Below are 27,355 nucleotides of genomic sequence, written 5' to 3'. Positions count from 1 at the left end.
CCAGTGCTTTCTTTCTTTCTCAGGATGTACCAAACTGTAGATTTTGCCACTCCTAATATTGTAGCAATTCCTCAGATGGGATTTTTCTGTTTTCGCGGCTTAAGGATGGCTTGCTTCACCTGCAGGGAGAGCTCCTTTGACCGCATGTATACGTCACAGCAAGACCTTCCAAATGCAAGTACCACACCTCAAATCAACTCCAGGCCTTTTATCTGCTTAATTGAGAATGACATAACGAAGGGATTGCCCACACCTGTCCATGAAATAGCCTTGGAGTCAATTGTCCAATTACTTTTGGTCCCTTTAAAAACAGGGTGGCCCATGTTAAGGAACTGAAACTCCTAAACCCTTCATCCAATTTTAATGTGGATACCCTCAAATGAAAGCTGAAAGTCTGAACTTCAACTGCATCTGAATTGTTTTGTTTAAAATTCATTGTGGTAATGTCTATAACCAAAATTAGAAAAATGTTGTCTCTGTCCAAATATATATGGACCTAACTGTACAATGCTCTGCACCTTTGATTATGGCCCCATAGATAGCTGTGCCATATACAATGCTCTGCACCTTTGATTATGGCCCCATAGATGCTCCATAGAAAGCTGTGCCATATACAATGCTCTGCACCTTTGATTATGGCCCCATAGAAAGCTTTGCCATATACAATGCTCTGCACCTTTGATTATGGCCCCATAGATGCTCCATAGAAAGCTGTGCCATATAAAATGCTCTGCACCTTTGATTATGGCCCCATAGATAACTGTGCCATATACAATGCTCTGCACCTTTGATTATGGCCCCATAGATAGCTGTGCCATATACAATGCTCTGCACCTTTGATTATGGCCCCATAGATAGCTGTGCCATATACAATGCTCTGCACCTTTGATTATGGCCCCATAGATAGCTGTGCCATATACAATGCCCTGCACCTTTGATTATGGCCCCATAGATAGCTGTGCCATATACAATGCTCTGCACCTTTGATTATGGCCCCATAGATGCTCCACATAAAGCTGTGCCATATATATAATGCTCTGCACCGTTGCCCCATAGATACTCCACATAAATCTGTGCTATATACAATGCTGCTGCTGCAATAAAAAAAAAAGACAGAGCGGCGCTCGGCGGGTGGAACACGGACAGGTAACTATGAGATACTTACCTGCTCCCGGCATCCCTGGCTCCTTCCCCCGGACAGCTGGTCTCCGGGTGCCGCAGCCTCTTCCTCTGTCAGCGGTCACCGTTACCGCTGATTAGAGGAATGAATTTGCGGCTCCGCCCCTATGGGAGTGGAGTCCATATTCATTTCTCTAATGAGCTGTACCATGTGACCGCTAAACAGGGGACGAGCTGCGGCACCGAAGACCGTGGGACGGGCAGGGGGAGCGCCAGGAGCGCCGGGACTAGGTGAGTATGCGACACGCTCTCTCCCCCTCACCCGCCGACCCCACCGCCGACCGTGACTCGAGTATAAGCCGAGAGGGGCACTTTCAGCCCAAAAATTTGGGCTGAAAATCTCGGCTTATACTCGAGTATATACGGTAACCCCTCTCAGCATTGTGTACTGGAGCATTTTTCCAGGCTCATATCACTGAAGCTAACATCCTCAGAGACACCTCTCCCCTCTAGTATTTTACCAATGACCTTGTCACAAAATATATATCTTATACTGTAAATGCCAGCTCTACCAGAATATCTGAGGTTTCTGAGAAAAAAAAGAACCTCTGACGTTGCTGAAAGCATTGACAAATCTCTTTGGCACAACTTTAATCTTAAGACACAGCAGTTTCAGAAGGTTTTTTGTGCATGGCGACAGGATACTCTGCCCTCATTTAGTTCCTCTCGTGTCTGAATTAACATTTAGGGCAAGGTAGAGTTGGGGGGCTAGTGGGACTTGAAAAAGTAGAGTGGAATTTGGCAAAAATAATGACTACTCTAACCTAATTCATTTTAAAATGATTTTAGCTGATCTAATGACACCTAATTTGCGGTTACTGTGCAATGGTTTGCGCAGAATATAAAACTCATATGTAGGGTTGAGCGAAACGGATCGGTCATTTTCAAAAGTCGCTGACTTTTGGCAAAGTTGGGTTTCATGAAACCCGATCCGATCCCAGCGTGGGATCGGCCATGCGGTACACGATCTTCGCGCCAAAGTCGCGTTTCCTATGACGCTTAAAGCGCAATTTCTCAGCCAATGAAGGTGCACGCAGAGTGTGGGCAGCGTGATTACATAGGTCCTGGTCACCACCATCTTAGAGAAGGGCATGGCAGTGATTGGCTTGCTTTCTGCGGCATCACAGGGGCTATAAAGGGGCGTTCCCGCCGACCGCCATCTTACTGCTGCTGATCTGAGCATAGGGAGAGGATGCTGCCGCTTTGTCAGAAGCAGGGATAGCGTTAGGCAGGGTAAATTAACCCCAAAACCGCTTGTGTTGTAGCGATTTCCACTGTCCAACACCACCTTTTCTTTGCAGGGACAATGGAGGCTAGATTTCTGTGCAACAGCTCTGTAGGTTATAAGGCTCCCTGATAGCTGCGTTGCTATGTGTACGCCGCTGTACAAACCAAATCCTGTTGCTCCTTCCTTTCTGCACAGCTATCTTGTTTGTTTGTCCACACTTTTGACTTTTGTGTGCAGCAGTCGTTTTTATTGCTGCCTGCCATACTTTTCTGAGATTACTGTAGGGAGATAGTAATTGTAGTACAGTCCTTTTTTTTTTTGTTTTTTTTTTTTTGTTATATCTCTTCAAGCCACTTTCTGCCACAGAAAATATACTCTAATACAGTGGCCCAGATTTATTCACTAGTCTCCCTGAAAAAAAAAAAGGGGCAGATTAATATTGGCAAATCTGCATCAGTGCCAGTCCTGTGTGTGGCATCTGTCTTTCTTTTTCTGCCACAGAAAACCTACAGTATAACAGTGGGCCTGATTAAATCACTTGTCTCCCATATCCAAAAAATTTTTTAAAATAAAGGGAGAATAATCTTGCCAAATCTGTGCATCTGTGCCAGTGCTGTCTGTGGTATCTGTCAGTCATTTGGGGCCACAGGAACTATACTGTGATATAGTGGGTCTGATTAAATCCCTTGTCTCCCATATCAAAAAAAAAGAGGGACATTTCTATTGCCAGTGTGTGCATCTGCGTCAGTCCTGTTAGTGCCATATCTGCCAGCCTCTTTCTGCCAATCAAACTGTGTAGTGTAATACAGTGGGCCTGATTTTTCCCTGCATCCTCCCACACATAAAGAGGGACATTTCTATTGCCAGTGTGTGCATCTGCGTCAGTCCTGTTAGTGCCATATCTGCCAGCCTCTTTCTGCCAATCAAACTGTGTAGTGTAATACAGTGGGCCTGATTTTTCCCTGCATTCTCCCACACATAAAAAAGGGAGATTTAAATTCACAACAAGTTCACGTACACCTTCTACCTGGTTTTACAGGACCACATAACTGTTGTTAGTTTGGTTACATTTTTCCAAGAATGAGGAAGTCTGGTGGAAGAGGTCATGGCCGTGGGCGTTCATTGCCAGCTGGCAATGATGGTAGTGGTGGTGGTCGTGGAGCATCAAGGTGGTCATGGGAAAAGCAATATAGCCCCTAAGTCTCGAGTTGTTGAGCCAGCGTCATCGTCTGGCTACACAAGGCCTCGAAGGCTCCCTTTTCTGGAGTAGGAAAACCACTTTTGAAGCCGGAGCAGCAGGAACAAGTTTTGGCTTTCATTGCTGCCTCTGCCTCTAGCGCTTTCGCCTCCTCCTCGGAAAGTGCCAAATGTCAGAGCAGTGCATCGTCAGTGGATGCTCCTGGTCAGGAACAAGTCGCTTCCTTGTGTCCTTCACCCAGAACAACAGTGAAGGATGCGTCAGGCGACACAACAGGTTACTCCATGGAGCTCTTTACACATACCGTGCCTGGGTTAGAAAGGGAAATTGTTAACAGGCCATGCCCATTACAAGATGAATCGGACATGGAGTGCACAGATGCACAGCCACTGCCAGATTATTATGCTGTTCCTTTGACTCAGATCAGAACATTGCCCTCGCAGTGTACTGATCCAGAATCTGACCCCGATGAGACTATGGAGCCCCGTCACGAACGCTATAGCACCGGCTTACACGGTGACCCAGAGGAAGGTGCACAGGACATAGAAGAGGAGGTCATAGATGACCCAGTTGTTGACCCCGATTGGCAGCCGCTGGGGGAACAGGCTGCAGGCGGCAGTAGCTCTGAAGCGGAGGAGGAGGAGCCGCAGCAGGCATCAACATCGCAACAGGTTCCATCTGGCAGGCCCGTATCTGGCCAAAAACGTGTGGCAAAACCAAAACCAGTTGTAGGACAGCGTGGCCATCCGGTTAAAGTAGCTCAGTGTGCAATGCCTGAAAAGGTATCCGATAGTAGGAAGAGTGCAGTCTGGAATTTTTTTAACCAAGATCCCAATGATCAGTGCAAAGTCATCTGTAAGAAATGCTCAAGGACCTTCAGCAGAGGTCAGAATGTTAAAAATCTAAATACAAGTTGCATGCGTAGATATTTAACCACCATGCACTTGCAAGCCTGGACAAACTACCAAACGTCCCTTAACGTTGTAGCACCCTCTCACAATGAAGCTAGTCAGCAACGCGACATCCCTTCCCTCACTGTAAGCCCACCGTTTACTACACCACCTGCAGGTAATGTGGCGGTTTTGTCGCAAGGCCAAAGCAGTCAGGGAATCACCAAGTTCGTGGTAGGAAAAACTGTATGTAGGGCAACAGCAAGAATACCATCACCAACCCTGTCACCCATGTCCACCGGCACCCCCGCTAGTTCCACCCTATGCAGCTCTCCAGTCCAGCTCACCCTACATGAGACTCTCGTTAGGAAAAGGAAGTACTCATCCTCGCATCCGCGTACACAGGGTTTGAACGCCCACATTGCTAGACTAATCTCGTTAGAGATGATGCCCTACCGGTTAGTTGAAAGCGAAGCTTTCAAAGCCCTAATGGACTACGCTGTACCACGCTACAAGCTACCCAGTCGACACTTTTTTTTTAGAAAAGCCATCCCAGCCCTCCACCAGCATGTAAAAGACTGCATTGTCCATGCGCTCAGGCAATCTGTGAGTAGAAAGGTGCACCTGACAACAGATGCATGGACCAGTAGGCATGGCCAGGGGCGTTACGTCTCCATCACGGCACACTGGGTTAATGTGGTGGATGCAGGGTCCACAGGGGACAGTAATATTGGGACAGTTCTGCCTAGCCCACGGTCTAAGAAACAGTTGGCTGTAGACGTTCGTCCCCCCTCCTCCTCCTCGTCCTCCAGCAGAAGCGAGAGCTCGTCCACAGACCGCAGTCGCACGACCACTCCATCCGCAGCTGCCACTGTTGCACACGAGGTGTCCAATTATGGAACAGCTAGTGGCAAGCGTCAGCAGGCTGTATTGGCAATGAAGTGTTTGGGCGACAACAGACACACCGCGGAAGTTCTGTCCGAGTTCTTGCAGCAAGAAACTCAGTCATGGCTGGGCACTGTACATCTTGAGGCAGGCAGGGATAACGGCAGTGAGTGATAACGGAAGGAATTTTATGGCTGCCATAGCCCTTTCACAACTGAAACACATTCCTTGCCTGGCTCACACCTTTAAACCTGGTGGTGCAGTGCTTCCTGAAAAGTTTTCCGGGGTTACCCGACCTGCTGCTGAAAGTGCCCAGACTTTGCTCTCACATCCGCCGTTCGCCCGTACACTCCAGCCGTATGCAGAACCATCAGCGGTCTTTGAACCTTCCCTAGCATTGCCTAATAATCAACGTTGCAACAAGGTGGAACTCCACACTGCACATGCTTCATAGACTGTGCGAACAGAGGCGTGCTGTTATGTATTTGTGGGAGGATACACATACATGGGCAGGCAGTTGGATGGCAGACATGGAGTTGTCAGGTGTGCAGTGGTCGAAGCTCCAAGACCTGTGTCAAGTCCTTCAGTGTTTTGAGGAATGCACACGGCTGGTTAGTGCAGACAACGCCGTAATAAGCATGAGCATCCCCCTAATGCGTCTGCTGATGCAAAGTTTGACGCACATAAAGGAGCAGGTGTCTGCAGCCGAGGACGAGGGAAGCCTTGATGACAGTCAGCCATTGTCTGCTCAGGGAAGTCTACAGGACGAGGTGGCGGGCGAAGAGGAGGAGGAGGATGATGGGGATGAGTATTTTTTTGGATGAGGAAGCTTCTCAGGGGGCAATAGAAACTGCTGGCGGTGCAAGGCCGGGTTCAGGGTTTTTGAGGGAGACAAGAGACGTTGATTTGCCAGAAAGTGCTCCTCAACCCAGCATATGCACTGACTTGACAACTGGAACATTGGCCCACATGGCGGATTATGCCTTGCGTATCCTCAAAAGGGACCCACGCATTATAAAAATTATGACCAATGACGATTACTGGTTGGCCTGCCTCCTTGATCCTCGCTATAAAGGCAAATTGCAAAATATCATGCCACATGAGAACCTCGAACAGATATTGGCAACCAAACAAGATACTCTTGTAGACCGTTTGATTCAGGCATTCCCAGCACACAGCGCACGTGATGGTTCTCACACGAGCTGCAGGGGGCAACAGGGCAGAGGTGTTAGAGGTGCACAAATCAGAAGTGGCGTAGGACAGAGGGGTTTTCTGACCAGGTTGTGAAGTGATTTCGCAATGACCGCAGACAGGACAGGTACTGCAGCGTCTATTCAAAGTGACAGGAGACAACATTTGTCCAGTATGGTTACTAACTATTTATCGGTCGTCCATGACAGCACTACGGAGAGAGGGGATCCGCCCTTCAGGAACAGGAAACCTACAGATACATAAGGGCGGCACCTCTCCCACGCATCAGTTGGTTTCCTGTTCCTGGAGGACAGGATTCCCTGCAGATACGACTTCGTTCACCTATCAATACCCAGGCCAGCTGTCCGACCCAGGTAGCGAGGGGGTCTCCTACCTCGGGTAGTGCGGGTCCCTGGAAGCGCCACGGTGGGTCCGGGTAGGGCTCCACAACAGTGAGCGGTGCAGTGTGGAGCGACGTCCGGAGGAGGTCCATCCCCAGTGGTCAGCGAGGTGAGTATGTCCCCCCCGGGGTCCGCTCACCCCCCTGGGCCTCGGTCTTCCCCACTCTGATCCCCGTTGGTGCGGTGCGGTGCGGCGTCCTGTGTGCTCCTTTCGATTCGGGACCGGAGCTGGGGGTCGGACGCCGGCCTCTGCCGCGGTCACCGCTGGGCTGCGGCCGCGGAAGCGGCGGTAGTGTAGCGGGGGGCGGCTGGGTGGTCCGGCGGCATCGTTCCCCTGCTTCCGGGTGCGTTCCTGAGCGTTCTGCCCGAAACCGGAAGTGACACGCAGGGGGCGGGGCCAGGACCGGAAGTAAAAAACCGGCCGGTTTTTTTCTAAAAACGCCGCTGTCCTGCATGGGGCGGGGGAGGGGCGTTTGGGTGCAGGGGGGGGTGGAGCAGTGACCTGCAAGTCAGGGGGGTGGATTTGGCCACACACCTGCACTGATTCCGGATCCGGGGGAAGGGCTATTTATAGCCAAACAGAATGCTGCAGCACTGCTTGTGAGCCCATCTGCAGCTATGGATGAGCCGGAAGCTGCCGTCGGTCTGCTGGAGCAGGAGCAGGACGGATCCTCGGAGAAGTCCCATGCGAACCCCCAGCTGAAGACCCGCGGACGCAGTAACCAGACCAGTCGCAGATCTAAACAGAAGGATCTGGACCGACCCCCCAGTAATCCGGTACCTACCGCTACTGCCTGGGTAAGAGATCTTCGTGAATGTACCCTGATGCAGTCTTTTCCTATGTTTATTTCCGTAGGGGAAAAAAAGCGCTGGTAAATCAAAAAACAAGGAGTGCGCGCTATGCGCTTGCCCTTTGCCAGACGCCTACCCTAAGAGACTTTGTCAGTCGTGTGTACGGCAGACGGTAGGAAATAAATTGATGGGAACACTGATAGCGGTAGCGCCAGATAAATTACATAGCCTTTTTCTCCGCTCCCATAGGTGGCGGAAGAGTCTCCTGATTTCACATCAAGCCTTAGGGAGATTATCAGGAAGGAGGTGAAGGATTCCCTGAAATCCCTGTCCCGGGGGGAGTCTTCCAAAAGAAGAAGGGAGCCTAGCGCCTCAGATTCGGATTCGTCCGCTGGCCCTAGTAGAGAGAATGGGTCAGACGCCTCTGTCTCCTCAGCGTCCTCTTCGGAAGAGGAGTCTAACCGGTTCTGTTTCCCATTGGACCAAATGGACAAACTTATTAAATCAGTTAGATCCACCATGGGTGTGGCTGATGAAAGGCCAGAACTCTCAGCACAGGACCTAATGTTTGGCGGTCTAGACCCTAAAAAGCGTAGGTCTTTTCCGCTCAATGACAAGGTCCAGAACCTCATCAAAAGGGAATGGAAAAAACCGGAGAAGAAAGGCTCTTTTCCACCTGCCTTTAAACGCAGATATCCCTTTGAGGACCCCATGGTGAATACATGGGATAAGGCGCCGAAATTGGACGCAGCGGTGTCTAAGGCGTCTAAAAAATCATCTATCCCCTTCGACGACATGGCTTCCCTAAAGGACCCTCTCGATAAGAAGGCTGACTCATTCCTTAAAGGGACATGGGAGATGTCGGCGGGTGCCCTGAGACCTGCTGTAGCCGCGACATGTGCAGCCAGATCGATGATGGTCTGGCTGGATCAGCTAGGATCTAAGTTGGAAGGCGGTGTTTCCAGAGATTCTATGTTGAAATTCCTGCCAACAATTCAGAATGCCGCTGCCTTTCTCGCGGACGCATCTGCGGATTCGGCAAGAATGGCGGCTAGGGCGGCCGGACTATCAAACGCAGCACGCAGGGCCCTATGGCTGAAATGTTGGCCGGGTGACCTTCAATCCAGATCCCGTCTGTGCTCTATCCCATGCGAAGGGGAATACCTGTTTGGTCCAGTCCTAGACGAACTGCTGGAGAAAGCTGGAGACGAGAAGAAAAAGTTTCCCAATCTACCAACTACCTCTTACAGGCGTCCCTTCGCAGGGAAGAGATTCTTTCGGAGGAGACTAGCCAGAGACCAGAGCAGATGGGATGAGAAAAAGAAGAAAGGTACTGGATTTATGTTTGGAGGTGGAGGACGTCAGGAGCCATCCCGTGAGGTCAAAAAACCACCCCATTGACTAGTCGCCCCGGTGGGAGGTAGACTATCTGCCTTCTACCCGGCCTGGTCCAAAATCTCCAGTAGTGATTGGATTTTGGGGTTAATAGCTACGGGTCTGCGGCTAGAGTTCTCTTCCATCCCTCAGAACTTCTTCAGAGTTACCCCACTCAGGTCCTCTCCAGCAGAACAGGCGGCCCTGGAAGCAGAAGTTCATGACCTGCTCAATAAGAATGTCCTGTCAGAGGTTCCGGAAGGAGAACAGGGTAGAGGATTCTACTCTCCTCTATTCCTAATAAGTAAACCTGATGGCTCCTTCAGAACAATTATTAACCTTAGGGCTCTTAATAATTTCCTGACCGTCCAATCATTTAAGATGGAAACTATTAACACCGCAATAAAGCTGCTGTTTAAAAACTGCTTTATGGTAGTATTGGATTTGAAGGACGCCTATTACCATATCCCTATTTATGCAGGTCACCAACGATACCTGAGGGTGGCGGTAAGGTTGGATGGGGTAATCAGACACTTCCAGTATAGGGCCCTCCCCTTTGGTATATCGGTCGCCCCTCGAGTGTTTACCAAAGTTATGGCGGAAGTTATGGCACACCTGCATGAGTCCAACATTCTAATAATCCCCTACCTGGACGATCTCCTTATCGTAGGTAAAACGGCGGATCACTGTCTGGAACAGTTACATAAAGTGATGTCTGCTCTGGAGCGTCTGGGGTGGATGCTAAATGTCAAAAAATCACGCTTACAGCCCATGACGGTGCAGCGATTTTTAGGCCTGACCCTGGATTCCCAGGTTCAGGAATGCCGTTTGCCTCAAGAGAAAATTGATCGCCTGCACCTTCAGGTGCTGAATGCCTCTAAAAACCCCACCATGTCCCTTAGAAGAGCCATGTCTCTGTTGGGCTCTCTCTCGTCCTGTATTCCAGCGGTCCGATGGGCCCAGTATCATACGAGGATACTTCAGGGCGAGGTGCTGTTACAACAAAAAAGGTTGGGGGGATGTCTGGAGAGCCTGATGACCCTATCCCAAGACGCTATTATATCCCTCGGATGGTGGCTAGTCCAAGAGAACCTGTCCACAGGGGTCCCCTGGGAATATAATGTAACTCGTATAGTCACCTCGGACGCTAGCCCTTCTGGATGGGGGGCTCACATGGGGGATACATTGATCCAGGGGCTTTGGGATCGGGATCAGATAGAAATGTCTTCCAACCTAAAGGAGTTAACGGCTGTGGAACAGGCAGTTAAATCACTCCTTGTCTATCTACAGGGCCACCACGTGCGGGTATTCTCGGACAATCGGGTCGCCGTGGCATACATAAATCACCAAGGCGGGACTCGTTCCACATCCCTAATGTGCGTAGCAGATCGTCTATTCCATCTAGCAGAGCAACATCTTCTCTCATTGACGGCTCTTCACATAAGAGGGGCAGAAAACACTACAGCGGATTTCTTAAGCCGCAACACATTGAGGCAGGGGGAGTGGTCCCTGAACGACTCCATCTTCAACCTCATCGTGGAAAGATGGGGTCAACCAGAGATAGACCTGTTTGCCACAAAAGAAAACAGGAAAGTGGCACAATTCTGCTCTCTCAACCCCAGAGAAAATCCTCTGTCCGTAGACGCCCTCCTCATAGACTGGAACTTCAGGCTAGCCTACGCCTTTCCTCCCCTGTCTCTACTTCCTCTGGTGGTGAGGAAAATCAGGAAGGACAAAGCCACAGTGATAATAATTGCCCCCTTCTGGCCCAGAAGGACGTGGTTTCCATGCCTGAGGGCTATGTCGATATCCGACCCATGGGTCTTGCCAGACATCCCGGATCTCCTGTCCCAGGGCCCAGTCTACCATCCTCGGGCGGTTGGCCTTCATCTGACGGCGTGGATTTTGAGCGGGCGCTGTTAAAGGATAGGGGGTTCTCTCCGGGCCTCATTAACACTCTGCTGAAGAGCAGAAAAATAATCACCACAAAGATTTATGTTAGGATCTGGAAGAGGTTCCTTCAAAACTCAGGGGTAATAGCTGGTCAGTCAATACCAATAGACCAGATTTTAGAATTCTTACAGAAAGGGTTAGATATGGGGTTATCCCCAAATACACTTAAAGTGCAGGTATCAGCTTTAGGGGCCCTCTTTGGCTGCAACATTGCTGAGAATCACTGGGTCAGCAGATTCATCAGAGCGACAAAACGGTCCAGGCCAATGGTGAAGAATAGGGTCATGCCATGGGACCTGAACCTAGTCCTCTCAGCCATGACAGAGGCCCCATTTGAGCCAATTGCATCAGCCTCTATTAAAAATTTATCACTTAAAGTAGCCTTCCTGGTGGCCCTAACATCGGCGCGTAGGATAGGCGACATCCAAGCATTATCCAGGGTTCCCCCTTACATGCAGCTTAGGGATGATAGAGTGATACTATCCCCTGATCCAGCATATCTTCCTAAAGTAGTGTCCAGGTTCCACAGAACACAGGAAATAGTTCTTCCATCCTTCCTTCCCAATCCTACTAACGATAAGGAAAGGAAGCTACACACTTTAGATGTAAAAAGATGTATCCTGGAATATCTGGCAGTAACTGATCCCTGGAAGATAGATAACGCCCTATTCGTGTCCTATCAGGGTAGTAGAAAGGGTCATAGGGCATCAAAATCTACTTTAGCTAGATGGATCAGGGAGGCTATCTCGCTGGCATACATCTCAAAGGGCAAGCCGGCGCCTGAAGGTCTGAAAGCGCATTCCACTAGAGCTATGGCGGCTTCGTGGGCGGAAAGATTGGAGGTGTCGATCGACCAAATTTGTAAGGCTGCTACTTGGTCTTCTCCACACACATTCTATAACCATTATAGATTGAACTTGGGTGCCTCTTCTGACCTTTCGTTTGGTGTAAGGGTGCTGCAAGCTGTAGTCCCTCCCTAGTTAGTTACTCTCTGTAATTCTCTCCGTAGTGCTGTCATGGACGACCGATAAAGTCTTAGTTACTCACCGGTTAACGGTGTTTTTCGGAGTCCATGACAGCACCTGTACATACCCTCCCGTCTTCTTAAGTTCTGGGTGTACACCTCTTCCTTTATTTATATAATTCACGGGTAGTGAATAGTTAGTTATTGTATCATTGTTTATTATGTATGCTATTAACCTTGGTGGTCCTCTTGTGCTCTGTAAACCAACTGATGCGTGGGAGAGGTGCCGCCCTTATGTATCTGTAGGTTTCCTGTTCCTGAAGGGCGGATCCCCTCTCTCCGTAGTGCTGTCATGGACTCCGAAAAACACCGTTAACCGGTGAGTAACTAAGACTTTTTCCTCCATTACCGATGTTCTCCCTCAACCGTCATTCCCCTTTGATTACTGGGCATTCAAAATAGAAACCTGGCCTGAATTGGCCGAATATGCATTGCAGGAGCTTGCTTGCCCAGCAGCTAGTGTGCTATCAGAAAGAGTATTCAGTGCTGCTGGTTCAATACTGACCGAAAAAAGGACTCGTCTGGCTACCCAAAATGTTGATGATCTAACCTTCATTAAAATGAACCACTCATGGATTTCAAATTATTTTGCCCCACCTTTCCCGGCTGACACCTAGCTTTCCTGTAAAAAGGTCTTGCTTTGGGACTGGTGTTATGACTGTTCCAATATCTTAATTTGCAGCTGCTGTTTGTCCAGCATACGACATGTTTACACCTCCCTAAATGGCCTAACTCCCCCCACGGGGCCGTGGTCTCGCCACTTGGCGCAAGCACCCGTCAGAGTGCCGTTTGTCTGAAGAGGTGGGTGTGCCCACTTTTGGTTGACGGCACTGGCACTGGGTCCCTCATAGTACAATGAAGTGTCTCTGTCGGTGGTTGCGCGCACCCAACGTCAGACACACCGTTGTAACATGAGGGGCCCTGGGCTTGTACCGCCGGCCAGGAGAGAGTGTCCCCCCCCCCCAGGTCAAACAGTGCTCTACCACTTGCAAAATTATCTCTCGCTGCTCCACCACTGTTTAGTCTATGCGCTGAAATCCTTCAATGGCTGGCACAGACAATAACAATTTGTTGACATGTATGATGCTAGTTAAAATAGTCAGGGGCCCTGTCCTATATTTACACCAGTAAATACTTTGCGCCAAATTACAATGTCTGAAAGTCAGCATAGGAGCACACCCCTGTACCTAAGTATGCCACCCTTTTTTTTTTTTTTTTTTTTTTTTGGGGGGGGGGGGGGGGGGTTTGGGAGACATTACCATCAATTTAGTTTTTGGGAGTACTTAGTGTGTCAGACACTCCTTCCAATTGTCCTCCGCTGACCACACCAATGCTGCCTGTGTACCCCTGCCACATAATGGAAGCTGCATAGAGCCTATTTTAATATTTTAGGCCTAGGAAGTCTGTCTGCGGTCCCTGATTCCAATTGTCCTCCGCTGACCACACCAATGCTGCCTGTGTACCCCTGTAGCCAAATTTAAGCTGCATAGAGCCTATTTTATTATTTTAGGCCTAGGAAGTCTGTCTGCGGTGCCTCCTTCCAATTGTCCTCCGCTGACCACACCAATGCTGCTTGTGTACCCCTGCCACATAATGGAAGCTGCATAGAGCCTATTTTATTATTTTGGGCCTAGGAAGTCTGTCTGCGGTCCCTCCCTCCAATTGTCCTCCGCTGACCACACCAATGTTGCCTGTGTACCCCTGTAACCAATTTAAAACTGCATAGAGCCAACTTTTTTAGTTAACACATACTACCTTTGTCTGTCTGCGCCACTCAATCACGCTATCCTCCACTGAAAAAGCTGAGCTTCAACCTTCAGGCTCTCATTAAGTAGTTGTTAATGTAACACTGCAGTTGCCCTACTACTTTGGTTGGGGCCTAGTAACGGTGTCTGCTGCTCCTTGGTGTTCTCCTCCAGGTTTCCTTGTCTGAGCTTCAACCTTCAGGCTCTCATTAAGTAGTTTTTAATGTAACACTGCAGTTGCCCTACTACTTTGGTTGGGGCCTAGTAACGGTGTCTGCCGCTCCTTGGTGTTCTCCTCCTCCTTCGTGTTCTCCTCCAGGTTTCCTTGTCTGAGCTTCAACCTTCAGGCTCTCATTAAGTACTTGTTTATATAAGACAGCAGTTGCCCTACTACTTTGGTTGGGGCTTAGTAACGTTGTCTGCCGCTCCCTGGTGTTCTCCTCCAGGTTTCCTTGTCTGAGCTTCAACCTTCAGGCTCTCATTAAGTAGTTGTTTATATAAGACAGCAGTTGCCCTACTTCTTTGGTTGGGGCCTAGTAACGGTGTCTGCTGCTCCTTGGTGTTCTCCTCCTCCTTGGTGTTCTCCTCCAGGTTTCCTTGTCTTAGCTTCAACCTTCAGGCTCTCATTAAGTACTTGTTTATATAAGACAGCAGTTGCCCTACTACTTTGGTTGGGGCCTAGTAACGGTGTCTGCCGCTCCTTGGTGTTCTCCTCCTCCTTGGTGTGCTCCTCCAGGTTTCCTTGTCTGAGCTTCAGCCTTCAGGCTCTCATTAAGTACTTGTTTATATAAGACAGCAGTTGCCCTACTACTTTGGTTGGGGCCTAGTAACGGTGTCTGCCGCTCCTTGGTGTTCTCCTCCTCCTTGGTGTTCTCCTCCAGGTTTCCTTGTCTGAGCTTCAGCCTTCAGGCTCTCATTAAGTAGTTTGTTTATATAAGACAGCAGTTGCCCTACTACTTTGGTTGGGGCCTAGTAACGGTGTCTGCCGCTCCTTGGTGTTCTCCTCCTCCTTGGTGTTCTCCTCCAGGTTTACTTGTCTGAGCTTCAACCTTCAGGCTCTCATTAAGTAGTTTTTAATGTAACACTGCAGTTGCCCTACTACTTTGGTTGGGGCCTAGTAACGGTGTCTGCCGCTCCTTGGTGTTCTCCTCCAGGTTTCCTTGTCTGAGCTTCAACCTTCTGGCTCTCATTAAGTAGTTGTTTAGATAACACTGCATCAGGCCTACTAGTTTGGTTGGGGCCATCTAACGGTGTCTGCCGCTCCTGGGTTTCCTCCTGTTTGGTTTTCTTGAGCTTCAACCTTCAGGCTCTCATTAGGTAGTTGTTAATGTAACACTGCAGTTGGCCTACTAGTTTGGTTGGGGCCTAGTAACGTTGTCTGCCGCTCCTTGGTGTTCTCCTCCAGGTTTCCTTGTCTGAGCTTCAACCTTCAGGCTCTCATTAAGTAGTTGTTTATATAAGACAGCAGTTGCCCTACTACTTTGGTTGGGGCCTAGTAACGGTGTCTGCCGCTCCTTGGTGTTCTCCTCCAGGTTTCCATGTCTGAGCTTCAACCTTCTGGCTCTCATTAAGTAGTTGTTTATATAAGACAGCAGTTGCCCTACTTCTTTGGTTGGGGCCTAGTAACGGTGTCTGCTGCTCCTTGGTGTTCTCCTCCTCCTTGGTGTTCTCCTCCAGGTTTCCTTGTCTTAGCTTCAACCTTCAGGCTCTCATTAAGTAGTTGTTTATATAAGACAGCAGTTGCCCTACTACTTTGGTTGGGGCCTAGTAACGGTGTCTGCTGCTCCTTGGTGTTCTCCTCCTCCTTGGTGTTCTCCTCCAGGTTTCCTTGTCTGAGCTTCAACCTTCTGGCTCTCATTAAGTAGTTGTTTAGATAACACTGCATCAGGCCTACTAGTTTGGTTGGGGCCTTCTAACAGTGTCTGCCGCTCCTGGGTTTCCTCCTGTTTGGTTTTCTTGAGCTTCAACCTTCAGGCTCTCATTAGGTAGTTGTTAATGTAACACTGCAGTTGGCCTACTAGTTTGGTTGGGGCCTAGTAACGGTGTCTGCCGCTGCTTGGTGTTCTCCTCCACTGAACAAAGCAGTGCCGCCTGTTTCCTACTGTTACCAATTTAGAACTGCATTTAGCCTAGTTACTTATTTGGCCCTACTCACTGTGTCAGCCTCTCATTACAGTTGTCCTCCACTGAACAAAGCAATGCCGCCTGGTTAGTCCTGTTACCAATTTTGAACTGCATTTAGCCCACTTTATTATTTGGGCCTAGATCTGTGTTTCCTCCTCATCCTGCCCATTGCCCAGCCACTGCTAGATGAGTCCGCTGGTACATTGACCCAGACCACTACATTCCCCTTGCACTCTACACAGCCAGAATCTGACCCTGCTGAAAGTCAGGTTCCTCTTCCCGCATACTATACCACCTTACACAGGGACAAAGAGGAAGGTGCAAATGAAAGTGCAGGTTCCTTCATCAGGTGGGGGGGCATACTCGTTAGTGACATCACTGGCACAGGGCCCCTCATAGTACGCAAAAGTGTCGCTGCCGGTGGGAGGCGCCCCCGCCGTGCAAACACACCGCCGTACTGTGAGGGGCCCTGTGCCAGTGCCAATGCGAACGAGTGGGCCCCCCCTGCTTGCTCAGGATCACAGCACTTGCAACGTTGAAATACTTACCTCTCCCTGCTCCACCGCCGTGACGTAGTCCACGTTTCCTGGGCCCACTAAAAACTTTAACCAGCCCTACCCCCCACAACTTTAGCCAAATGACCCCCAATTTCCAATGCCTAACTATTATTATAAAGTAAATTAATATTGACAAGCATCAGTAACAAGAATGGATGTTTTTGCCATTAAAATGGGCACTGTAGGTGTTTTCCTGGCCTCCACTCACTGTCGACTATGCTTCCCTATTGACTTGCATTGGGTTTCATGTTTCGGTCGATCCCCGACTTTTCGCGATAATCGGCCGATTTCACTCGACTCGACTTTTGACAAAGTCGGGTTTCGCTAAAACCCGACTAGACCCCAAAAAAGTAAAAGTCGCTCAACCCTACTCATATGTATGCATGTCCACTCATCTCTGTATTGGAGACTTACATCAGAATGTCTTGTTTGGATGCTCTGCCAAATTTAACTGTTCTATGATGTGCTTCAGGGTCTCAAACCATGCCTTCTTGCCCCTTTAGACATGTGATGGTAATATTAAGACCCGTGAGGAATTTTTGGGCCAGGGCACCATCCAATTGGAACTCTGTGTGGCACAATGAACTACCGATCAGATGAATATTACTTTGTATTATTGGTCTGGATGTCACTGCTTTGAGGACATGGTGCCCTGGTTGTATTTTCAATTAAATGCTTTCCAGATACGTTCTGGAATACTTTTGAGGAGCGTGTCCGTACTTCTTATGCAACATGAAGACACAAAAAAGCACAGTGAGGTCAAAAATACTCTGTTGTAAAAAAATCACAGTAATAAGCAAGTGCTAGTCAAAAGATGTAAAGAAAACAGGGTATTTAGTTGATACGTTTTTTTGCAAAAAAATGTATACTAAGCTGCTCCACCAAATCGCCAAGGTATACCCTTATAGAGCAGTCCTAACTAATGTATGCAATCCCTATCTGATGTATTTAAAACCTGATTATCTGTATAGTACCTGTATAAGCAGGGTTCAGAGAGAAAAAAATATACATGTGGACATGCAGGATGGAACAGCTTAAATGCAAATGACCCACAGAGGAGTGGTGGACTCCCCAGTCTTGTAGAAACAAGAGAACAATTAGAACCAGAAACACATGGGCTACTTGCACACTGAACAAGTCTGTAGGAACCTGTTCACACCACCAGAAAACTTGAAGACACAAAAAAGCACAGTAATTCACAGTAGTTTTTTGTGTCTTCAAGTTTTCTGGTGGTGTGAACAGGTTCCTACAGACTTGTTCAGTGTGCAAGTAGCCCATGTGTTTCTGGTTCTAATTGTTCTCTTGTTTCTACAAGACTGGGGAGTCCACCACTCCTCTGTGGGTCATTTGCATTTAAGCTGTTCCATCCTGCATGTCCACATGTATATTTTTTTCTCTCTGAACCCTGCTTATACAGGTACTATACAGATAATGAGGTTTTAAATACATCAGATAGGGATTGCATACATTAGTTAGGACTGCTCTATAAGGGTATACCTTGGCGATTTGGTGGAGCAGCTTAGTATACATTTTTTTGCAAAAAACCGTATCAACTAAATACCCTGTTTTCTTTACATCTTTTGACTAGCACTTGCTTATTACTGTGATTTTTTTACAACAGAGTATTTTTGACCTCACTGTGCTTTTTTGTGTCTTCAAGTTTTCTGGTGGTGTGAACAGGTTCCTACAGACTTGTTCAGTGTGCAAGTAGCCCATGTGTTTCTGGTTCTTATGCAACATCCATTTTGTTATATCTGAGCCAAGGAAGCCTCCACCTTTGGTCAACATGCAATTTACGCATGATATTGGGAAAACACAACCTTTGTAGGGTGTTTTCTAAGGAAGCCTAAATTAAAAACGAACAGGCGTGAGATTCCTTCTTGCTCGAATGACATAATTTTGTTTGTTACTCAGGTGAATCTTACTCTTTTTCCTTAGCTTTCTTTCTAAGACTATTTCCATGCATACCACATCTGACTTCTGCAACACAGAAATGTCTTCTGCATCTGATGAGTCATCTGCTCTTGAAGGGCTTATGCTACTTGGTCATGTTGATTTTTTTTTAGGAGATCTGCTGGTCTTTATTATTATTATTATTATTATTATTATTATTATTATATATATATATATATATATATATATATATATATATATATATTTTTTTTTTAATTTTTGGTCAGAGGGGTCATCTATGTCAAAACCACTCTGTTCTCCTAGACCAGGGGTGGGCAACCTTAGGCCCCAGGGCCATTTACGGCCCTCGATGACCTTTTATCAGGCCCCCGAGCAGATTCTCAGGGACCATATTCTTGGGCAGGGAGGTGTATTTTGAATACAACCAGCTCATTAATTTCTTCTCCCTCTGTGAGCACACACACGCAGTGTTCACTACTGAAGGGCATGCAATGAAAGTTTACGTCCGGACACCAGTGCCAGAATCAGGATGTACTTTGTGGGCAGAGTTTGCACTGCCCCCGAAGGATGGTATAAATATCCAAATGGCCCTCCTTGGCAGAAAAGATTCCCCACCCTTGTCCTAGGCCAAGAGTTTTTCTGCACTAAGCATGAGAGGTAAAACTAGATCAGATTCAACTGACTTTTCTCCTATGGTAAGAAGTCTCTTTTCGGTGACTTGTAATGTTGGTACCATCCACATTTCCTGTAAACATTGTCCTATCTAAATCTGCTTTATTGGTCCAAGAGCCAACTCTTCATCACTGGCATCTTGGTGGTTCCAACTCCGCCATGTGGATGCCAATTCTTGGAAGGGTTCTCTGAAAACTAAGCGTTTTCTTTGATTTCCAAATTTGGCCTCCGTTTTGGTTAATTCTACTACATCGTTTAGTTTAATTGTGCAAAAACTGGTGTGCCGCTTGTTTTCAGTGATTTTCTTTTAGATTCTATGGGCTTTTATTGAAATTGGATTTTGTGAGTATAATAAAGAACTCATTTTAGATACATGTATTGGGCTGGGTTTATATTTTGCGCCAACTTTTTGGTTATGTTTTGAGGTTACTCACATCAGAAACTTTGAAAAGACTAATGCCGATACTGGACTTTCATCTGTATACTAACACTGTAAGTGTGATGAGGATGGGGAATCCAGGAGAATATTCGGACGTGCTCAAAAAATGATGGATGAAGTAAAAGAGCATTTTATTTGTCTCTTCTTAATGGTGGAATCTTGCTTTGCCCCGATCGTTTCATTTCTGTGTAATATGTAATTGCTCTGTTTTTTTTCTTTTATCATTGTGCCACATGTTTCTAACGAGTTTAGGAAGCTTTACCAGTCACAGGTAGAAGAGGATATACATTTTCTTACCAATCTGATGCTATCGATTTTGGTCTGGCTCTTTTTTTTTATCAGGTTCATCTGTGTTCTGATCTACCAGCCCCTTTGTACTAGTTTCTTAGGGGCTTCTTGGAAGAAGCCCTAATATTTTGGGTGTAAGGAGGTGCCCGTGAGGGCACTGAGGCTGAGATACCAGCCGTAGTGGAGGCTGGGTGTGAGAGTGTGGACTTGGAAGCCTCCGTAATCAGAGAAGACGTATCCCCTGACAGTGACCTGAGTGCGCAGCCCCGGTGACCGCAGTGACAAGCCAGGACCCCTGAGTGTGACAAGTAAACTGCTCAGTGTGTGTGTAGCATTGCTACTGCAGAAAGCCTGCCAGCCTGATATACAGAGACTCTCAGCAGAGTGGCTGTGTTACTTCCTGCTTTCAGCTTCACTGGAAGAAAAGATTGCAAAAAACTTAACCCCGGAGTCTCCAGTTCCCAGGAGACAGAGGAGAGACTTCAGGATCTCAAGCACTGCTGGTGACTGTGCCCATGTTGGAATTAGGACCCTCCAGTCAGGACCTCCCTGGACTGATAAGTTACAAGAACACTCGTTAACCCTTTTGATTCCACTTAACTGTTTACTGTTTTATTTATCTTTTATTAACCCCGTTTACTCCCTGCGAGGAGATCTTACTCCTGTTAATAAATTCCCCTCAACAGTTGGTCTGTCTGTTCCGTGGTGACATACTCAACCCTGCACTCTATTACACTTGGCGTAGTCGGCAGGATGTCACACGGTAGCGCGGAAAGGGCAGACCAAGCAGTTGGGGGAGGCCCCAGGTCTAGCATCTCTCTGGGAGCCATGTTGGTTAACCTGCCAAAATTCTCGGGGAGCGATGTCATGTTGTGGAGTTGGACGGAGCGCATCCGAGGGATGATGCGGATGCATCCTATGACGCCAGCTCTGCAGGCGGAAATAGCTGTGATGGCCCTAGAGGGGGATGCACGGGACTCTGTTATGCTCAGACCCCCTGAGGCGAGAGATACCCTGGACAAAGTATTACTTATACTTGAGGAGACGCATGGGGACCCCACTGATGTAGGGGAGCTGCGCATGCGACTGTTTCGCCGGGTACAAAGAGAGGGGGAGACCGTGACGCAATATATGAATGCCCTGCAGGAGCTTCATACTGCCATCATACGGAAGGACGGCGTAGGTGTGGGGGCAGTTGACGTTGTGCTGCGAGACCAACTGGTGACAGGCTTGCGAGATGTGTTGATGAAACAGGCCCTGCGAGAGTGCATTCGCGTAAAGCCAAATATAACTTTCTCTGAGGTCGGGAGTGAGGCACGCGCGAGCAAGAGCAAGGGGTGGTAGTGCCAGTGGGGAAGGTATGGAGCGGGGAGGTAACCGCCCCTCAATGGGTAGAAGACTTGAAGAAGGAGGTTAAGCGGGTCCGTGAGGAAGTGGCTGAATATAAGACCCCTGCTGCAGAGTACTGCCCTCCGGTGCGAGAAAGAGAGACCGCCTCCCAAAGTGAGACTAGTGCCGCTCGGCGAAGAAGACTGCCTACATGCTACCATTGCGGAGCACCCAGTAAGAATGAAGAGGAGATGACATGGACCTGGGATTCCCGGTTGAAGATAAGAAGAATCTGGGAAGAGATTGAGAGTCTGGGGAGAGCCCTTACTGCAGTCTTGGGGATCAGCGGCATATCCCGAGGTAACGTGCGAAAGCAGCCAGAGGGAGATAGAGGAGAGGTGCGCAGCATGAAGGAGGCTTCAGTGGCGGCTCCAGAGTGTAACTCCGCATCCTGGAGTGAAGAGCAACCGCAGATGAGATGTCTCCCGCCGAGATCGACGATCCGAACGAAAGCGCCCTCCAGACAGACGCAGACGTGAGTGCTGGGCGTGCAGAAGGGTGGGACACCTGTCCAGAGATTGCCCTACCCGAGAAAAGCGGTGGCCGAGATCCGTTCACCCCTCTGAAGGTCCTGCTAACTGGAGGGAACGTTGTCCCTGGAGGGAATGGTACGGCAAGAAGAGAAGAGTTCCACCTAGAGCAAGACAGTACCACAATGTCGGACGCCAAGGAGAGGTGGAGAAGGTGTCGAGTATCTCTGGTGGATTGACTGCGCTGTCCCGACGTGTGAAGGTGAGCCTGGTGGAACTCCAGCTTGGGTCTGAAGGTTCTGTCTGTGAGACAGCCCGGAGGGAAGAAAGGGACGTCCACTCGAGAAGACTTCCTAAGTGCTTTACTACCTTGCCCAGCACGAGTTCCCGAAGAAGGAGAGAAAGTGCCAAGTGTTCCTGCGGCACTCGTTTTTGAAGCCCTCGTCGATGAGAAGGATGAACCACTAATATCGTCCCCTGAGGTGAAGAGTGTGCTGGCTGTCAGCTCACAGGATCCTGATCGAACAGAGGAAATGGAACAGCTGTGTGAGACAGGGAGTGTGCCTGAGAAGCCCTGTGGAGTGATGCCCGCACAGCCCGGCACGGAAGATGAAGAGTCCGACCTGCATGATCTTAATTCATCTGAATCTAGTTTTGACAAGAATGCTCCTGTCAAAGAGAGGGGGAGCTATGGAGAAGAATTGCCTGTATTTAGCCCCCAGACTGAGGAGCCCAAGCAAGAAGCCCCTACGCAAACACCTGCTATCGGCAAGGCCAGGAAGAAGAAAAAGAAGAGGACAGCAGTTGTTGACAAAGGAGAGAAAGCATATCTCAACCTGACTGATGAACAGCTCCTAGACCATTTAGTTTGGCAGTATGTGCAAGAAGAAAGGCAGAAGGAGATGCGAGAATTGCAGGTATCTGACTCTCCTCAAAAGAACAAAGAGAAGCACGAAGAGTCCTCGCCCGTGGAATGGCGAGCTTCAAGAGAGGGGGAATGTAAGGAGGTTGCTTTCCTTGCTCCTTACCTGGAACCACTTAGTCAGACAGCTGGGTTGTCGGGGGGAACTGTCTGCCCTGGACAGAAGGGACCATGTGACTACTGGGGGCAGAGAGGAAGAGAGGGGGGGGTGTGGTCAGAAAAGAGCGGGAGAGCAGAGCACGTGAGACAGAGGGGACAGCACGCCAGACAGAGCAGGCTGCAGCGCCACGCTCCCCGAAAGAGAGTGCTCCCCGTGAGGGCACTGAGGCTGAGATACCAGCCGTAGTGGAGGCTGGGTGTGAGAGTGTGGACTTGGAAGCCTCCGTGATCAGAGAAGACGTATCCCCTGACAGTGACCTGAGCGCGCAGCCCCAGTGACCACAGTGACAAGCCAGGACCCCTGAGTGTGACAAGTAAACTGCTCAGTGTGTGTGTGTAGCATTGCTACTGCAGAAAGCCTGCCAGCCTGATATACAGAGACTCCCAGCAGAGTGGCTGTGTTACTCCCTGCTTTCAGCTTCACTGGAAGAAAAGATTGCAAAAGACTTAACCCCGGAGTCTCCAGTTCCCAGGAGACAGAGGAGAGACTTCAGGATCTCAAGCGCTGCTGGTGACTGTACCCATGTTGGAATTAGGACCCTCCAGTCAGGACCTCCCTGGACTGATAAGTTACAAGAACTCTCATTAACCCTTTTGATTCCGCTTAACTGTTTACTGTTTGATTTATCTTTATTAACCCCCTGTTTACTCCCTGCGAGGAGAATCTTACTCCTGTTAATAAATTCCCCTCAACAGTTGGTCTGTCTGTTCCGTGGTGACATGCTCAACCCTGCACTCTATTACACTGGTACTATAATAAACAGTGCTGTTACTCACCACGAACGCATCCTCTCCATTCCTCGCAGTAGTTGCACTGTGCTGTTAGGTGATCTATTTGAGCCACTGACAGATATGATCCAGCAGGCATCTTGAGACAGTTTTGGTTCTTCTCTTTTCGCTTATTTTTCCCTTCTGCTCCAGCATGTATTTGGTGACGTCTTCTGTACATTGTAGCAATTCCGTCCATTGATTGCTTCTATGATGAAGTCACCAAAGGTTGCTGTATAACCTAGAAAGTCATTGATGAGGAGCATAAGCATTAAAGGGAAAACTTTAGTTAAAAGGGAGACCCTGATTCCGGTTATGTATCACTTAGTTTACTGGGTGCAGCAGTTGATACAATCACAGTTTTCCCTGCTGCAGATATAGAAGAGCTCAGAATGCTGAGCCTTGTATAACCCTGCCCACATCAGACTGGCAACTTTATGTCGCTATACAATGTACAAAGAAAGCTACCAACCAGTGCTGGGGGCGTGGCTGGACCAGGAGGAACAAGACACCTAGTCCGGTAATGATAATCTCCTGCTGATAAAACACTGCTTCAATTGAAACAACAAAACACAACCCATTAAGTCACACATCTCTGTAATCAGTGTCTCTGCCCCTACATCACGCTGCTCTCGGATTACATGGCAAAAAAACTGTCGACATATTCTGTTTAAGTGTCTTCCTCTCCCCTATTGCCTTCCTACTTGATTAGCAGTGTATAATCTAGCTAGAATTAGCCTTATGTTCCAATTGAGAAAGGAATAATCTAAAAAAATAATGCCATTGCACTGTCTTTGCTTTTTTCATCTTTATACAGGCAGAGTTATCACTACTTCATGTCTGTGCACGAACCTTGTAAATATAAATTTAGCGCAATTTGCTTGGCTCTTTTTTTGGTTTTCTTTATTAACACTTTATGTACAATGCTGCTTGGATACGATCATAGCTAGGAGAAAAGTTTGTTCTGACATAGGAATCAATCAGAACTGTTTTTGAGAGGCCTCTTTTAAAATTCTACCGGTACCGTAATTTGTTTGCTATGGCCAATTCCCATAGATTTTTTTACATAAATGTTTCATGCCTTTTAACACATTCGTCACAAGTGATATATTTCCTTTGCAGACAAACTGGAATGGGATTCACCAACATGATGATGAGATTGGGGTCCGTAATTGCACCTCTAGGAATGATGACCAAAGCGTATGCACCGTTTCTTCCCCTAATCATTTTTGGATCAGTGCCTATTCTTTGCGGGTTGCCTATTTTATGGCTGCCAGAGACCCTAAATAGTCAACTGCTGGACACAGTGGAGGAGGTAGAAGCCAGGTGAGTAGTGAGGATTCCTATACCAGACTTAACCTAATGTGCAGTGGAGGAAGATGCGGAAAATGTCTTTATTTTTCTATTGATGGCCTTAGTTTCTCCCTCTTAGGGCTCATTTCCACTTGCAAGAGAAAAACGGTCCGTAATCTGGACCGAAAAAAACGGATGTAACGTATGCGATTGTCATGCGAGTGTTATGCGAGTGCAATGCGATTTTTCAATCGCACCATCCGTTTTACATCCGTATGCAATCCATTTTTTTTTCTCTGCAACTATTCTTATACAGTCATTTACAGGACCATTTACAGTGTTTTATGCCACAGAATGGTGATGTATCCGTAAAAAACGGACGGAATACGGATGGTCCGTATTCCATGCGTTTTTTTTCTCGCACCCATTGACTTGCATTGGCGAGTTTCGTCCGAGAATCGCAGCAATACGCAGCATGCTGCGATTTTTTTTCTCAGTCCGATTTCGGCTGAGAAAAAAATCGCAAATGAAAAGACACCTATTGAATAACATTGGCCCGAGTGCAATCCGATTTTTTTATCGGATTGCACTCGTCCTTTTTCCTCGCAAGTGGAAATGAGCCCTAAGGGAAGTCTTCATTATGCAGTCGAAATATTCTAAAATGTGCCGGAATGGTTGACTGAATCTTGCATTTGAGTGTAATTAATAGTTAACTGAATAAGTAAAATTTTAATAAGAAATTGGAAAAAGTTTTGGGATCTTGCAAAATAATTTTCAGCTCCAAACTGTTTGAACTTTCTGGAGATGTAAGGTCACCACTATAACCAGATACTACCACAAATGATTGTTAATAACTTTTTCCTCCTCTTTCAGAGACCAGAAATCTGCACGTAAAAAGAAGGAACTGGAATATGGCACCAAACTCTAATCCACACTATCGTTTTAGAAGGTCTTGTGTGACACTGAACGGCTCATTCCTCAGTCACAGCTTTTCTTTGAACCTTTTTCCATTCATATAATAAATTACACCATATTCACCAAAGATTATGATAGCTGCCCTCTAACACAGCAACTAGCGATTGGAAAGTGCACTGTAGTAATAACATTTTGAGACTTATGGATATGGCCAGTGTCGGACTGGGCTGCCAAGAGCCCACCAGTAACAACTCCAGGGCCCCACTTTTCAGCTACCTGCAAATGTGACATTATTCTCAATCACAAATGTATATAACAATGATCGGGTAAATTGTTAAATGAATAAGATGCCGCCTTTGTCTGTACATAATGATTCAAGTATATAGTGCCAAGTGCTGCTCAGAGGGTGGTGGCCCACCGGAGGATTCTCCTGTTCTCCTGTGGGCCAGTCCGAACCTTACCGGGGACCCTCCGGAGCATTCTCCTGTGCGCCAGTCTTAGGCTATGTGCACACATTGCGGATTAGCCTTAGGAATTTCTGGTGCGGATTCTGCCTCTCCTGGCAGAAAACGCACCTGCAGATTTGTCGCTTTTTTTGTGCGGATCCGCAGCGTTTTTTGTGCGTTTTTTTGTGGATTTGCTGCGTTTTTACCCCTGCAGATTTCTATAATGGAATGGGTACAAAAACGCTGCAGATTCGCAAAAAAGATGTGACATGCTACTTCTTTTAAACCGCAGCGTTTCCGCAGCGGATTTTCCGCAACATGTGCACAGCTTTTTTTTTTTCCTCATTGATTTACATTGTACTGTAAATCAATTGTGGATCTGCAGCGTTTCTGCACCGCAAAAACCGCTGCTGATCCGCAGAGATCATAGCCTTAGCCTGGATATGGCACAGTCAACGCTATAGTCTATGTAAAGATACAAGGATTGCCGACAGGTCTGTGATGACCCATATTCTACCCTAAGCGTCATATAGAAGTGCAAAAGAGGCAGTTACTGTAAAGCAAAATATAATGTCAAACTATGGAACCTGAGTCCTGAATTCAATATATCGCAGCAACTTGTCAAAGCTGCAGAATGTATTCAAGCATCCAATAAACATGATGTATAAAACAGTCTGAAGTTGGGCAATTAATGCTTAAAGTGTACAGATGTTTTCACATAAAACTTGTAGAAACCATGCAAGTTGCTGCCTTTATCCCCATAAGTACATGCCGGATTATGTCCAGGAACTCTCCCTAAGTCTCTGTTCACATCTGTGTTTGCATTTCCCATTTTCTGTTGTGTCATAAGAGCAGAAAACCGAAAATTACAGCAGTGCTACAACAGAGTGCGTTGGGTGGAACGTCATGATGTCTTTAAGGGCTCGCTCACACTGTGGCTAGTATTCAGCGTATAATTCGAATAAGTGCTATGTGATGTTTCATCGGATATTACTCGCTCCAGTGTTATACTATGGAGCAGTGCCAACTACAACAAAAATCGCTGCATTTGGCAGCGTATATCAGACGGCGAGCACCCATAAAGTCTATGGGTGCGTGCAAAACGTCGGACTGCACTCGCATGTCATCTGAGTGCAGCC

At 47.7% G+C, this 27,355-nt stretch overlaps 1 protein-coding gene across 2 annotated transcripts in view; it reads left to right on the top strand.

Moving 5' to 3' along the window:
* LOC143806804 (organic anion transporter 3-like) overlaps nt 1-26,882 on the top strand; it is a 98,080-nt gene extending 71,198 nt beyond the window's left edge. For both annotated transcript variants that reach the window (XM_077287732.1, XM_077287730.1), the window contains 2 exons: nt 24,685-24,888; nt 25,729-26,882. In XM_077287732.1, coding sequence (XP_077143847.1) covers nt 24,685-24,888; nt 25,729-25,783 — 259 coding nt within the window. In that variant the 3' untranslated portion in view covers nt 25,784-26,882. The remainder of the gene's footprint in view (nt 1-24,684; nt 24,889-25,728) is intronic.
* Nucleotides 26,883-27,355: the final 473 nt, after the last annotated feature.

This window comes from Ranitomeya variabilis, chromosome 2, assembly GCF_051348905.1.
Source record: "Ranitomeya variabilis isolate aRanVar5 chromosome 2, aRanVar5.hap1, whole genome shotgun sequence".
Lineage (NCBI taxonomy): Eukaryota > Metazoa > Chordata > Amphibia > Anura > Dendrobatidae > Ranitomeya > Ranitomeya variabilis.
Note: the sequence above shows the minus strand (reverse complement) of the source record. Positions and strands in the feature narration are given on the sequence as shown.